The 14,505-nt window shown below is 34.2% G+C and overlaps 1 protein-coding gene across 3 annotated transcripts; it reads left to right on the top strand.

The window, feature by feature from the left end:
- Positions 1-829: 829 nt before the first annotated feature.
- Positions 830-12,230, top strand: LOC140047425 (ATP-binding cassette sub-family F member 1-like). Of its 3 annotated transcripts, XM_072092446.1 has the most exons (19): positions 830-1,147; positions 2,272-2,436; positions 3,322-3,474; positions 3,996-4,042; positions 4,234-4,344; positions 5,387-5,487; positions 6,345-6,430; positions 7,001-7,077; positions 7,293-7,355; positions 7,868-8,100; positions 8,407-8,495; positions 8,635-8,670; positions 8,985-9,272; positions 9,534-9,608; positions 9,928-9,998; positions 10,505-10,609; positions 10,919-11,080; positions 11,295-11,367; positions 11,479-12,230. In XM_072092446.1, exons 1-19 carry the CDS (start codon positions 1,015-1,017, stop codon positions 11,661-11,663), a joined length of 2,253 nt encoding a protein of 750 aa, XP_071948547.1. In that variant the 5' UTR covers positions 830-1,014; the 3' UTR covers positions 11,664-12,230. The 3 variants fall into 3 exon arrangements, with proteins under 3 accessions (XP_071948547.1, XP_071948548.1, XP_071948549.1); XM_072092447.1 differs by lacking the exon at positions 830-1,147 and having other exon boundaries at positions 2,299-2,436; positions 3,322-3,529; XM_072092448.1 differs by lacking the exons at positions 830-1,147; positions 2,272-2,436 and having other exon boundaries at positions 3,415-3,584.
- Positions 12,231-14,505: the final 2,275 nt, after the last annotated feature.

Genomic DNA, 14,505 nt, shown 5'->3' with positions numbered 1-14,505 from the left:
GGTAATTGCGTACACATTGTGATGACAGCCTGGTTATGAAGACGTGTCACATACACTTGTTGATTTGACTTGAGTATAAACCCACACCGTCACTGCGTACGTAAACGCCTGTGAATGACAGCCTCGTTATGAAGACTTGTCACATGACAAACGTCTTCAAATATTCACAAACATTCCACCAATCAACGGATATCCATATTCTATTGGCCTACATAGTCCATGTCCGCACCTTTTAAACGAACGCGGACAATGCGCACACATTATAATGACCGCCTTGATATGATGACGTGTCACATGATTAAACGTAATAAATAGTCACATTCCACCAATCAACTTACGCCTACCACAGCCTTGTGTATAGGTGTTTGTGGCTGGTTTAAAACGCTCTTTTCCCCCTAGGGTACCGTAGCCAAAGAAAGAGCACCAATACTATATACATCATTTGGCTACTACAGTCATTGTACACAATTAGTGAATAAAAACATAATATAATATGGTGGGTTAATATATAAACCACATTTGTTACATAATAATGAAGACATTATAAATCACCGAGCCATTCACAACTGACTAACAGTTGTAGAAAGATTCTTCTGTGTATTTTCTATGCAGTAACCACTTTGGTGCAGATATATAGATTATTACATACCGCAATGAATTATAATTTTTTACAATGATGACATCTTTAAAAATTAAAAAAAAAAGATGCACTGTCAAACTATATACTTTTATACAGTGTATTAACATACGAAAAGATATTAAAATTAGTGACTTATTTCTATTTTATATCACTGTGCTCCACTGGTGGTGCCAAATTTGGTCCACTGAACCAGTTACCGTAGTACTATTTATATTTTGAATAAAGGCATAAGGCATAAATGGCGCTCCGTAGAAGTAGAGAATGCTCGATCGTCGAATAAAATAATCTGGTTATGAACTGCTGGAACATCCATATTGACTCATTGAGAAGCACGCATTGTATTTGATGTTTTTGTAATTAAAAACAAACGGAAAATGCCACGTAAAAAGGGAAATAAAAAACAAAGAGGTGATGATGAGGAAGCAGGTCTAGATGCTGATGTTGCTGTAGAACAGAATGACGAAGTTACGAAGGCCAACGCCGATGCAGGGAAAGCCAAGAAACGAGGTGTGATAGGCCTACCTAAAAACTAACTCCTAAACTGAAACCAGTAATATCCTATCTAGGCCTAGGCCTAGTTAGGGTCAGACTTTGCTTGGTGTACTGACTAGGCTAGGCCTAGCTAATTTGAATTATATATTTTTATTCTGAAATACAGACCAAGTAAATATTTAAAAAAAAAATTCTATATTAGGCTAGGCCTATAGGGCTAGGGTGTCTGATCATTTCGGCCGCCAGTCATTTCGGCCGCCGGTTATGAAATTGCCAAATTCATGAAACGCCAAAAAGGACAAAATATGTATTGTTAATTTCGGCCGCCAGAATTGTAATTATTCTTGAATATGTATGACACGCCATGTGTGTTAAAATGTTGATATTTTACTAAATACTGTATTAAGCCGAATCGGCGGTCTTCAATTTCAGAAACAGCAGCGATATTTACAGTATAGCGTGCACATTAAACATTAAACGCAAAAATAAACATTGACCAAAATATTCAGACGGTAAAATACGGTAACTAATATAACTTTAAATCTTCGGCAAAAACAAAATGTATTTAGCCCATTGCACAACTGATGTCTAGTTTAAATGACCATAGTTCTCTGTGGCGTTCCATAGACTTGATAAAGTTACTTTTTTTTCACTGTAATACTGTACAGTTATTTCTGGATATTTCAATTTGGCGCGCCATACCTGGCGGCCGAAATGATCATGCCATATTTTGTCCTTTTTGGAGTTTCATGAATTTGGTCGTTCCATAACCGGCGGCCGAAATGATTGGCGGCCGAAATGCACTGTGACCACTGTTAGTAGGCCTAGGCCTATATGGCGATGCCCCTAGGCCTATTTGTCATTGATAAAATACCTAATATTAATTATTATTATTAATTAATATTATAATTTGAGGTGCTAATTAGTAATTGATTTTTTTAATAATGTTTTGAATTTAATAAATTTATTACGTACTTTTATTTTTAAATGTTGTACTGTCACTGTCAGAATGTCTGTGTGTTGTTTTAAACATTCTCATATACAGTATATGCCAAATAACATTTGTAAATTATGTCAATTTTTATAGTAGTAGCCCTAAGATACATAAAATGTTGTTCTTTTATAAAATATATTTTCAGAGAAAAAGAAAGATAAAAAAGGAAAGAAGGGAAAATCAGCAAAACAGAATGAAGATAGTGATGATGACAATAAGATTGAAACTCAGTTAGACAAACTTGCTTTACAAGATGAGGATGATGAAGAGGATGAAGACTATGTACCAGCATCCTCCAACAAGAGCAAAGGTGCTTAAATTGTTACTCAAATTTGAACCCATAGAACTTGTTTTTTTTTTTTTTTTATTTGTTTTTTTTTTTTTTTTTTTATTTTATTTATTTTTTTTTATTTTTTTTATTTATTTTTTTTTTTTCATACTCATCCAACAGCGAGTAACTCGCCAATTACAGGATGGATAAACTATTTAATAATTTATCGTGCTTATAAACTAAGTCTCATTTGAGGCTTAGGGAGTGGAGTTAAAAGAGTCATGAGTTACAACCCTGCACTAAGTCAGGATTGAACCCGGGACCTTGGGATTGGAAGGCAAGCATGTTAACCACCAAGCTACAGCTCCACTCCTTGTTCTTATTATGTATAAGCAAAATACGTGCCCCAGAGCGGGAGTTTGATTGCTTAAAGCTCATAGAATTGACTGTAGGAGTAGGTTAAAAGCTTCTCATGACAATTCTGGTCATTAACTCGTCCTCTGTGTGCAATAGGACAAATTTAAGTAATGAACAAACATAAAACAAACACACAGTGTGTTCATGATGAAATTAGTCAAAAGTCTATTGACAGGTTGGGTGTCAAAAAGTTAAAAAATAAAACACTATTTTCAGGTACCCAGCTGATGAGTGCTATGTTGAAATTCGGATGAGTTGAAGACACTCTACAGTCTCCCAGCACAATTACATTGATAGAAATATTAATATACACGCACAAGTTAGCATATTTTCATAATTCATGTTTGTAGACAATAAACTGCTTATAGCTTTTTTCCACAGTTAAAAAGAAATTTAATGCATCATGAGAGAACGGAACGGACCCAGTTTTAACATCGCTATTACATTCTGAATGTCTTGCAAAACTTTCTTTTGTAAACCTGACTTGATTTATTGTTTATTTTATAGGTGGGGGATTTGCACTGTTAGGGGATATGGAAGATGAAATGCCAGAAGAAGAAGACAATGAAGAAAATGAAAAAAATGTAGAAGAAAAAACAGACAGTACACCAGAGAAAAATGATGAAAAGAAAGATGAGCCAGAGAAGGGGGCCAAAGGGGGTATGCACTACATTTAGGTTTAATAAAGATGAGCCAGAGAAGGGGGCCAAAGGGGGTATGCACTACATTTAGGTTTAATAAAGATGAGCAAGAGAAGGGGGCCAAAGGGGGTATGCACTACATTTAGGTTTAATAGGACAATAGAACCCTATTAAGGAGACATATTCAGTGTGCCCATATGCTTTATTGCCAAAAACATACAGAACAAAAAAAACAAGTTGGCAGGGAACACATAACATAGCTAAGAGCACAGTGTTAAAAACATTAAAACATATTAGCTGTGGTGTTCAAACATTTCCTCTTGTCGTCGTTTAATGGGGGAAAGTTTTAGGGTGTCCCAATGGAGGGTTCTACTATGCTCATTGTTTGTACCATTCCCATATTTTTTTTACAGTAATAATCTTTACAAACAAGCCAATTTATCCCATCAGTAAACATGTTTGCCATCACTTCTTTCATCAAACTCAATAATACTATATCTGCATGATTGAGTTTATAATTACTGTTACTGTTTTTTATAGAAAAGAAAAAGAAGACTCGAAAGGAGGAAAGAAGAGAACGCCAAAAGGTGAGTTTATCTCTATTGTGTTGTATCAAAACATTATGAAGATTGGCATAAACTAAATCAACAGTTACAAGAAATGGTATCATCCAATTTTAACTGTAACTATGTTTAACTGTTTTTATGTCATAACTAAATCAACAGTTATAGGAAATGGTATCATTCAATTTTAACTGTTTGCTTTTCTTTCATAATAGGCACAACTAAATCAACAGTTAGAAGAAATGACATTGACATCCAACTTTTCTGTATCTCAACGAGAAACAACAGCAAAAGGAGCCATGCTTGAAAATGCCACTGATATCAAGGTATTCACTGTGTATGATTATAATGATCTGAGATTATGATGCCCTTTGACCTATTGCCAAGTAGAGTTTGGCAATCATCCCGCCTTCCCCTTTTTCCTGAAGTGCACTTTTCAATCTAGCCTACTGTAGCTCATGACAATGTACCTCCACCCCCACCTTTGAGACAATTCTTTCAACAGATTATATAATTAGAGCTCACTTTATCATTCATAATTTGGCAAGAAGTATACCGTACTGACGCGGGTATAAGCCCACCCCCCTCGAACATGAAATCACGTCAAGTTTGGGGGTGGGCTTATACCCGAGGATCCAAAAATGCAGATCGTCAAAAACAGCACATGTACACTGTGTATTTCCACCATGCGAGCGAGCGCCCTCACGTGTACGACGTTGCCTCTAAATACACGAGGTGTAGAGTGTCGGAAAATTAAGCTTATAGCCTAGTTAGTGTAATTTATCGTAGAATATCTTATTTTAAACATCAATTGAACAAGATTTTATCAAGCAAAAAGCAAGTGTACAATGTTCGTTAAATAGAAATGTACCAAAGAAATTTAATAAGCTTGTTTATGGCAGCCGATACCAAATAGTGGTTTTCCGTTTTGGCGACTTGTATGTAGCGTCGTGTGTGAAGCGATCTTCGACCGCGATGGAGTGTAAACAAAACAGGACCGCTAGGCCTCATATGGCCTAGCGTATATTAGCCTAGCTTGGTTATGATCAAAGGTAGGTGTATTCGGTGTATGGACGTCGCCAAATACAAAATAATGTATTACGACACACACTGTAGATCTTCGAATTAATGGGTGGGCTTATACCCGAGTGCCTCATTTTTCATGAAAATTAGTCAAAAGTCGGGGGTGGGCTTATACCCGAGTATGGGCTTATACCCGCGTCAGTACGGTAATTATATTATCATCAACTAGGTAGTCTTAACCACTAACCCTTTTCTCACAAGATTGTTTGCTGGCACGCCTGTGAGAAAAGCTTTAGAGAGTTTAGGTTGGTTGTCTTCATGTAATTACAATAATATTTTTTGTAGGTTTCAAATTTCTCAATTTCTGCTCGCGGTAAAGAACTGTTTGTAAATGCCAACTTGACGATAGCAGCTGGTAGACGATATGGCCTGGTTGGACCGAATGGGTAAGCTAAATGAATTGACCATTATAAAAAAAACAAGTAGATACTAGTAAATAATCACAGTCGAGTTTAGTGGCCGAGCAGTTTAGATAGGGGTGCTGAAAACCAAGGCAATAATATAGGCACAGCTTGAAGACTTTCTTCGACCATAGTTCTGATGGTAGAACAAGTCTTCTCGGACTTTTAACTTGAGGTCCTGTGCATCACATGATTGTGACTTATGTACATATTTTGAAAAGAGTAGGGCTCTAGTAGACCCAGTGTGCTGGTCCACTTTCAGCCCCTTGTTGCTCATCACTGCATTCGGCTAACAACCCCATCAGTTTGATCACTTTTGTTATGGAAACCACAACATCAGAATATGATAAAATAGGTCAGAATACTCCCTGTTTGTTAATTTCCCTCGAATATGGGAATGTATCCCGCATGAAGTTCGTAACAAAGTCCTGTTTAACTTTGGGGGGTTTAGAAGGGATTTGAAAAAATGTATTACTGATATCGAATTCATCTAGACTATCACTGTGTTTTTATGTCTATTGCGTTTTTCGTACTATTAGTTGGGAAAGCCACTCGACAGTGCAGTTCTTTTGAACTGATCCACTTTTGGTTACCCGCAGGTGCTGATAGTACTTTTGTTCTGTTTTGTTGAATGATGCCGTACCTTGTTTATGATTTTTGTATGTTACCTGGAAATTGAATAAAATAAAAATAAAATAAAACACAAATACTTATATGACCTTAACTTGATTGACCAAATTATATAATCAATGATATCATATAATAGATCTATACATTCTGAATATAGATTTTAAACAATAATGAATATATGACATTATGGTACAGTTTATTTTTCTTTGTAGAATGGGTAAAACTACACTGCTTTGTCACATTGCCCAACGAGCGTTGGCTATACCGCCAAACATTGATGTTCTTCTTTGTGAACAAGGTAAAACTGATTAAACAAAACCATTTAAAACGTAGTTGTAGCCATTTGTTGTCATCCTCCAGCGTTGGGAGGCCATTTAGGTCCCTAAAGCAGGGGCCCACTGAGTTACACCACTGATCATGGGCGCACACAAATTGGTGCGTGTTCACAAAATCTTAAAATCTAGTAACAACATTCTCTCATAAGCATCATGAACATATGTATATATACTGTTTCTTGGTACTGTGTATAATTTGTTCAGTATCAAAGGCAAATTCGGTAATACAGTGTCACATGTGGTGCCTGTACTATGTTATTGTTTTTGGCCTATGATACAGGTGTCACATGTGATACATATGTGATACTCAATTTGCCTATGATACAGGTGTCACATGTGCTACACATGTTATACTCAATTTGCCTATGATACAGGTATCACATGTGATACATATGTGACACTCAGTTTGCCTATTATACTGTACAAATATGTGGAGATACAACAGAGAATATATAGTGTTATTAAAATTGAATTAATTTTGAAGCAGCAGAAGGATTCACGGTATACATACAATCATGTTATTTTCTTTAAAGATGTAAAAGCTGATGACACGCCTGCATTTGAAGCAGTTTTAAATTCTGACAAAAAAAGATTAGCTCTTATAGAAGAGGTAAATATTGCATTCAAATTTATTACTATATAAATAAATATCAATATTGCAACCAAGCACACACATTCTTCATAAAAAACTAAGCTTTAGAAACGTACCTGTTGATAAAAAATATATTATCCCTGTGGTTTCATATGATAGTGTTCTCATAATAGGGGTGTCCTAATTACTGTACCCAAATTATATATATTTATTTGTATATTTGTGTGTATTAGGAAAAGAAGTTACTTGCAGAATCTGAAGCTGGGAATAATACAAATAGTGAGAGACTAAAACAGGTAAAATACCACTAAAATATGTATTTAAAAAATGTAATTAAATCCCTAAGCTACTATTGACACAGTAGCTTAAGGACCATAATAATTCTACAGCAGTAATTATATTCTGTTTAATCTTGAAAAAATGTAAGAAGTGCAGTAGGATAAGTTTGACAAGATCCCTAAAGCTCTGTCTACCCTACTGTAGTTTGACAAAAAAAGTGTGATGTGCCCTAATATGGTAGTGATATGCCCAAATGTGGTAGTGATATGACATCATCATGTCCATATATGGGCAAATCACATTTTGTCACATAAAATTTGATAGTAAGAAGGCTTAAGGTTCATTTTTGTAAAATGTCATTACACTTTTTTATTTACCTTTCCCAGAATTCATAACACATTTTAAAAATCATCATATAAACGTCATGCTTAGTTAACTTTCTGTTCCATTGTGCTACATAGTAATCAAACACTTTCTACTTGCGATTTAAAGCAATGTTGATTTTCCAACGATTTTGTAACATCACCAGGTTTATGAAGAAATGATTGCTATTGGTGCAGACTCAGCAGAATCACGAGCAAGGCGTATCCTGTCCGGTTTACAGTTCACGCAAGAGATGCAGATGAGGGCGACCAAACACTTCTCTGGAGGATGGAGGATGAGAGTATCGTTGGCGAGGGCGCTATTCTTAGAACCAACCTTGCTACTTTTAGATGAGCCTACCAATCATTTAGATCTCAATGCCGTTATTTGGTTAGATAAGTAGGTACCACTATACACATTTTCTAGTATTCCGAATGTATTAGTGGTAAAATAAAATTGTTCACATGACGAAATCAATAAAGTAGGGTATAAAGTTTGTGGTACACCATGATATTCGATCGTGATCATATTTCAGGATTATCAAGCATCAAGAAACTCAACAGTTCTTTTCAGAACTATAATAATGTGGTGTACTGTAAAGTAAAGTTTTTGTTTTTCCGATTTTTAAAAATAGTTTCTTTTATAGTTTTTAGATATTTGGAGTGTCAACTAGTGTTATTTTGTAATTTTACAATACCTTTTCAGTTATTTACAGAATTGGAAGAAAACGCTTCTTGTAGTTTCTCACGATCAACAATTTTTAGATGACGTTTGTACTGATATTATTCATTTAGGTAGGTTATGAAATAAAATACAATTTAAAAAAAAAAAGAAGTTATAGTAGAACCCTGTAGATGATATGTAAGAATACACCATAACATTAAAATGTTTTTTTGAAAAAAATTATTGATTTTGTTTTTAATTGTTTTTCAGATAACCAAAAACTGGATTATTATAGAGGAAATTTTAGTGAGTAGAAAAATTGAAACTTTGAAAAATATTGATATCAACGTTGTTATTTAAGTATTTTCAACTCCAAATACTTGGAACTTGTTTATTTAGAGCATCTTGTGTACATGTTGGTCCTGTAAACAGGATTGTCACCTAGTGAATTAATTTGCTTTGGTGTCCTTGGTAATTTGCCCTAATGTATAATATATATAAAATCATTTGTTTTTATATATTTTTTATTGCTTGTCTCTCTTAAAGATGCAAAATATGCAGTAAGCTGTAACTAAAACCAATAAAATTTTTTAATAAAATGATACTTTATTTATTAACAGATGCTTTCAAGAAAATGTTAAAACAGAAACAAAAGGAACAATTGAAGGAGTACGAGAAACAAGAGAAACGACTACGAGAGTTGAAGTCAAGAGGAAGGTCATCCAAAGCTGCTGAAAAAGAAACCAAAACGTCACAAATGCAGAAGAACAAAGGAAAAAAGAGCAAAGGAGATCCAGTAGGAGAAGAAGATGCACCAGTGGAATTACTAAAGAAACCTCGGGAATATCAAGTCAAGTTTAAGTTTCCAAATCCACCCCCACTTAACCCTCCTATTCTTGGTTTACATAGTAAGTATTAAGTACCCTTAAGCTCTGTCTACACTATCAAACTAGTTTGACAAAAAAAGTGATATGCCCAAATATGGTAGTGATATGCCCAAATATGGTAGTGATATGACATCATCATGTCCATATATGGGCACATCACATTTTTTTGTCACAGACAGAGCTTCCTTTTATGACTGATTAGACCGATTCTACTAGACTTGCATCTTCTCTTCTCGCACTGATTGTTCATATTGTTAACTTGGTTGTTTTGGCTTTTTGTAGATGTTCAATTTGGATATCCTGACCAACCTTTACTATTTAAAAACTTGGATTTCGGTATTGATCTCAACTCCAGAAGTAAGACATCTTTTAATTTATAGAATTTATCCTTATAGAAGAAATGCATGTCAGGTGTTATTGTTATGTCTGTGTGTGATTAAATCTATAAAAGATGTATACAGGAAAACCCCTCAATTGGAATATCCCTTCTCATGGAAAAATACTATAAGGAAATACTTGTGAATGAACGATGGGAACTATATGTTTTAACACTATGGTAAACACACTTCGTTAAGTCCCAGAAGTGTCCCTTAAAATGGGTTTTACTGAATTAAAGAAAGGTAAAATTATTTATTTCTAAGGTATTTATGTAATATATTTGTATTGTTTTTTATAGTTGCAATTGTAGGGCCAAATGGAGTAGGAAAGAGTACTTTCCTGAAGCTAATCAGTGGCGAGTTATCACCAGTAAGTTCATTTTCATATTTTATACTACGCAAAGATATGTCTACACTATCAAATTGTATGTGACAAAAAATGTGATATGCCCATATATGGACATGATGATGTCATATCACTACCATATTTGGGCACATCACACTTTTTTGTCAAAATAGTGTAGACAGAGCTTTATTGGTGTCTAACATTTTAACAGTTTGTGTGGTAAAAATATAGAGAATAGTGAGTATTCTTTGATTCTCACTGGAGTACCCCAACGCAATGATGTGCAAGAACACACACAATTTAAATAAATTGACCAATCACAAGTAATGGATCATCCCAACTGTCACTTGGGATTGTATAAATTACTTGCAATGTACTGACATTCTTGTGTTGCACGCACATTATTGCGTTGTGTGCACATTCTTGCATTGCGTCGTGGTGGGAATCAAGATTAAAAATGTGAAGTTGAATTCTTGAAGAGCAAGGATGTACAAAGCAGCTAAACGTTTTTCTTTTTTTAAATTGTTAAGTTGCAAGGGAGTCACACCAAGAACCATCGACTTAGGATAGGTGTTTTCAACCAACACTCAGCTGATCAACTCACAATGCATGAATCACCCGTTGAATACCTGCAGGTAAATAGTATACTAATATTGACTGGTTTAAAGGACATGGTTCAAATCATGGCTTAGATACAGATACAATAGTCAGGAGATATAGTCTAGTCTCCAGGGGGCATATTCGTTCTTCACACTTTGAAACATCCTTAATACAATTTTAGGGAAATACTTAAATATTTATAGATTTATGTGAAATACTTAATATTTAAGGGAACTATCTCACTTAAATTATTATATGCTTTGTTTTGGTGGGCTACAGGACAGAAAGAAAGAATTTAAGATCAAATGAAATTTCTAAATATCATCATATTGTTTCTTTTATAGCGTAATTTTAATCTAGATTACCAGAGCTGTCGGAAACTTCTTGGTCAGTTTGGTCTGGCTGGACACGCTCACACCATCAAGATAGCAGATTTATCTGGAGGTCAGAAAGCAAGAGTAGCATTGGCTGACATGTCCAGTAGACAACCAGACGTTGTTATTTTAGTAAGTTGTGCTTTACAAAAACACAATCCTGAATGAGGCTGAATTGCTGCATCTTATTACAATAAAATTACAATAAACTATAACTCTATCCCAATTTGTTGTATTTTGTAAAAAAGCAAATAGAAAATCAGCCTCAATGTTTTTAAAAGATTCTTTTGTTGATATGTGAGCGTTAACAGCATGCATACTAACTTATTTATCTATTTCTTTATAGGATGAACCTACAAACAACCTGGATATTGAATCTATAGATGCTCTTGGAGATGCCATTAATGATTATTCTGGAGGTTAGCAACCATTTAAAAAATACTTGGTCTAAAATTATAGTTCATACATATTGTATCTCGCTGTTGGATGAAAAAAGAACCCCCAAGCTTAATAAATTATTTTATTTTCAGGTGTGATTATAGTGAGCCACGACGCTCGTCTTATTCTTGAGACTAGCTGTCAATTATGGATAGTAGAAGACCAAGACATCCAAGAAATTGACGGTGACTTTGATGACTACAAGAGAGAAATCTTAGAAGCTCTTGGAGAATTAGAAGAAAAGCAAGCAGAGAAAAAAAACCAGAAAAAGAAATGAAATATGTATCAATATATTCTCAGAAAAATATAAACATTAAGACTGCTTCTCTTTTGACTTCTTATGATATTTTTCTGTAATAATTCTCAAAATAGAGGAACTTATTCATAGTACATATTGATGGGACCAGAAGTGGATATACATAGACAGCACTTTTGATGTGCCCACCATATAGTCACCAAATACCATCGCACAATATCCAAGTTGCCATATTAACCAATCGCACTTCGTCAAAGGGAAATACATTTAAGGGAAATCCTTTAATATTTATTGACTTAAGTGAAATACTTATTTGAAATAAATATGTTACTTAAGCAGGATTGGTCACACAAGGTATCATCAAATGTGTCACCAAACGGCTACACATTTTTAATTTTATGTATTTATGCGTCTGATACATTGAGTTTCAGCTGCTTGATTTGAACAAGAAATTGTTTTTCTTGTATTTAATCAATGGTATAATAATGTACTGTCATCTTCATTTTATATATAATAACAGATTATCCAACTATGCTACCATCTTTACAAAGACTGAATTCAGAACTTTGAATAAAGCTCAATTCAGCTTATCTAATTTCCTGTTTTTTTACAATTTTTTATGAGAGGACACCACATTTTATATTTTACTTATTTAACCAAGCAATTCAGTGGAGTGTTTAAAATGAAAAATTACTCTTTTAAAGAAACCACAATAAGCAATAGTATAGGCTGGTATGTCGTTTATATGAATGTCGTGTATATTTTTTGTTAAAAGCAAACTTTGACTTTATTTCATATCTTGATAATATAAGGAATGAAAAAAAATATGTTGCCATTTTTTCAAAAGACATTTAAAGGACCAAATTCAAGATGGCCGCCAACATTCAAATAACCCTATTAAAAATCAGAATATCATCAATAATACAAATTATAAATGTGGAACAAGTCCGTTTTGATGGTATTACTGTACCCATTATACAATCCTAACTATGTAAAGCGATAATCTGTCGGCCATCTTGGATTTCAAAATGGCCGCCACTAAAAATTAAATTCTTTAAATAATTTTTTTTTAATATGTGTGCATAAATTGTTGTTTGTACACAATGTTCTAAAATTGTCACTTCTCACAGGATTGTAAATTGTAAATATAAGGCTAAAGTTGTCAATGTCCTCTATAACAGATATATAATACCCCACTATGACTATAAAATTAAATAATCGTTCAAAGTTGGAGTTGCAAAAGTATGGAACAAATTAACAATTTATATCAAATATTCAACAACAATTACGTCTAACTAGAGGGTTAGACATCTAGTTCGCTCGCTCCCCTCTAGGAAGTGTAAACTAAGGTTCTCGGAAGGATAATGACTCGGGTAAAAAGGTTTTAGAAGGACGTTCTCCTTGTACGTTTTCTGTCGGTTACCATTATTGAAAATGCTTGACATTCGAAAAACTAAACCTACTCTGTTTCACAGTGTCTTAGATGATTAATAACATTTTAAAGTATAGTGTTTATTGTTTTATAGGGATGTGGGGAGGCAGAGTTCATTTGAGGGAGTTGCTTATTCGAGGGATTTTTTATTCTTAATAATATCGTAACATTTATAATCAAATAAAATCCTCTAATAGATATGAAAAGTGGTAAAAAATTATAACAAATGCTTGGTGAATTATAGTTAACAGTGTAATGAATTCTATTATAAATAGTATATACAATATTGTGTGTATAATTAATGTGGATGGGCGTTTATTAGATAGTTGGGTAGGTGGGGGGAGGGGGTGTAGGCGATTATTATTCAAAGTGTTTTATTGGGGAGGCGTTTATTCAAATAAATACCATCATAATACATTATTTAATTTAAACATCTTTTGAAACTAACTTCCGCGACAGTGTAGGCCGTTTCGGCCCAAGAAGGAAGATGTTTTAGACGGCTTGCAATATGGGCCCTAATGGGGCACAGATAGCCTACAGTTATTCCTGCCAGCTTACTCAATAAAACTCGGCTATCGGGATTTTATTTTTTAACTACTGTACCTTCACACGCATGGTTCAATCCGAAAATAAACAAAAAACTAAAATAGCTAATAGCCACTAACGACCAACTTTACTGAAACCAGGTAGTTGCAAGGTGAACCTGTGAACTCATCGTGAACCCGGAAATTACTTTGACCGCGTACAATTGAAATTGAGTTGAAAATCTACCGATGAATCAGAAATTTTGTTTTAAAACTCTTTATAATATATTCCTAAGATAGAAATATGGAACAATATCGTAATAGTGAAAACTGTTTTACATTTCGCGGTACACCTGAGATAGTTCAGGTAGGTATCCAAGGCAGAAATTTGTTCCAAAGTTTTTCCATTGTGCTCGCCTATGTCAGAATTAACCATAATTTATATATAGATTCTAAATTACAGATCTCATTTCTTTTCATGAAACTGAAACTTAACAGGAGACAGGACCACAATATAAAACAAGTGCATTTATACCTTATTGTGAAATCCTGTATAAATATGTTAAATAATAAATGCGTTATTGCTATGTAATTCAATGTCTGAACCTTCAGAGCCATAGTCACCAGTATGGTTGGTAAGTTTCAACCTATCAACTTTTGGCAGAAGCTTGAAGGAAATACAGATAAAGCTCTGCCTATAAATAACCTTGTAAATGAATGAACTCCTACTTCTCATCTTCTACAATCTCAACCAATTTCATTAGATATGTACCCCCTACAGACAGACCAGCATTATACACTGGTTTGATGAGTGCACATGGTTGTGGTATAAAAACCCATGTACTAGGGAAAGACAAGAATGCCTGGTGATGACTCTTACCCGAGATGAGTGGAGGTGGACAGAAAT

Source organism: Antedon mediterranea, chromosome 4, assembly GCF_964355755.1.
Source record: "Antedon mediterranea chromosome 4, ecAntMedi1.1, whole genome shotgun sequence".
Lineage (NCBI taxonomy): Eukaryota > Metazoa > Echinodermata > Crinoidea > Comatulida > Antedonidae > Antedon > Antedon mediterranea.
This window is presented reverse-complemented; position numbering and strand designations above follow the sequence as displayed.

Bases quoted from the DNA above. Each gene is read 5' to 3' on its own strand.
- LOC140047425 (XM_072092446.1), top strand. From the start codon at position 1,015: ATGCCACGTAAAAAGGGAAATAAAAAACAAAGAGGTGATGATGAGGAA. The intron at 7,078-7,292 runs GTAAATATTGCA...TGTGTGTATTAG, and splicing joins GATTAGCTCTTATAGAAGAG to GAAAAGAAGTTACTTGCAGA. The intron at 8,101-8,406 runs GTAGGTACCACT...ATACCTTTTCAG, and splicing joins GCCGTTATTTGGTTAGATAA to TTATTTACAGAATTGGAAGA.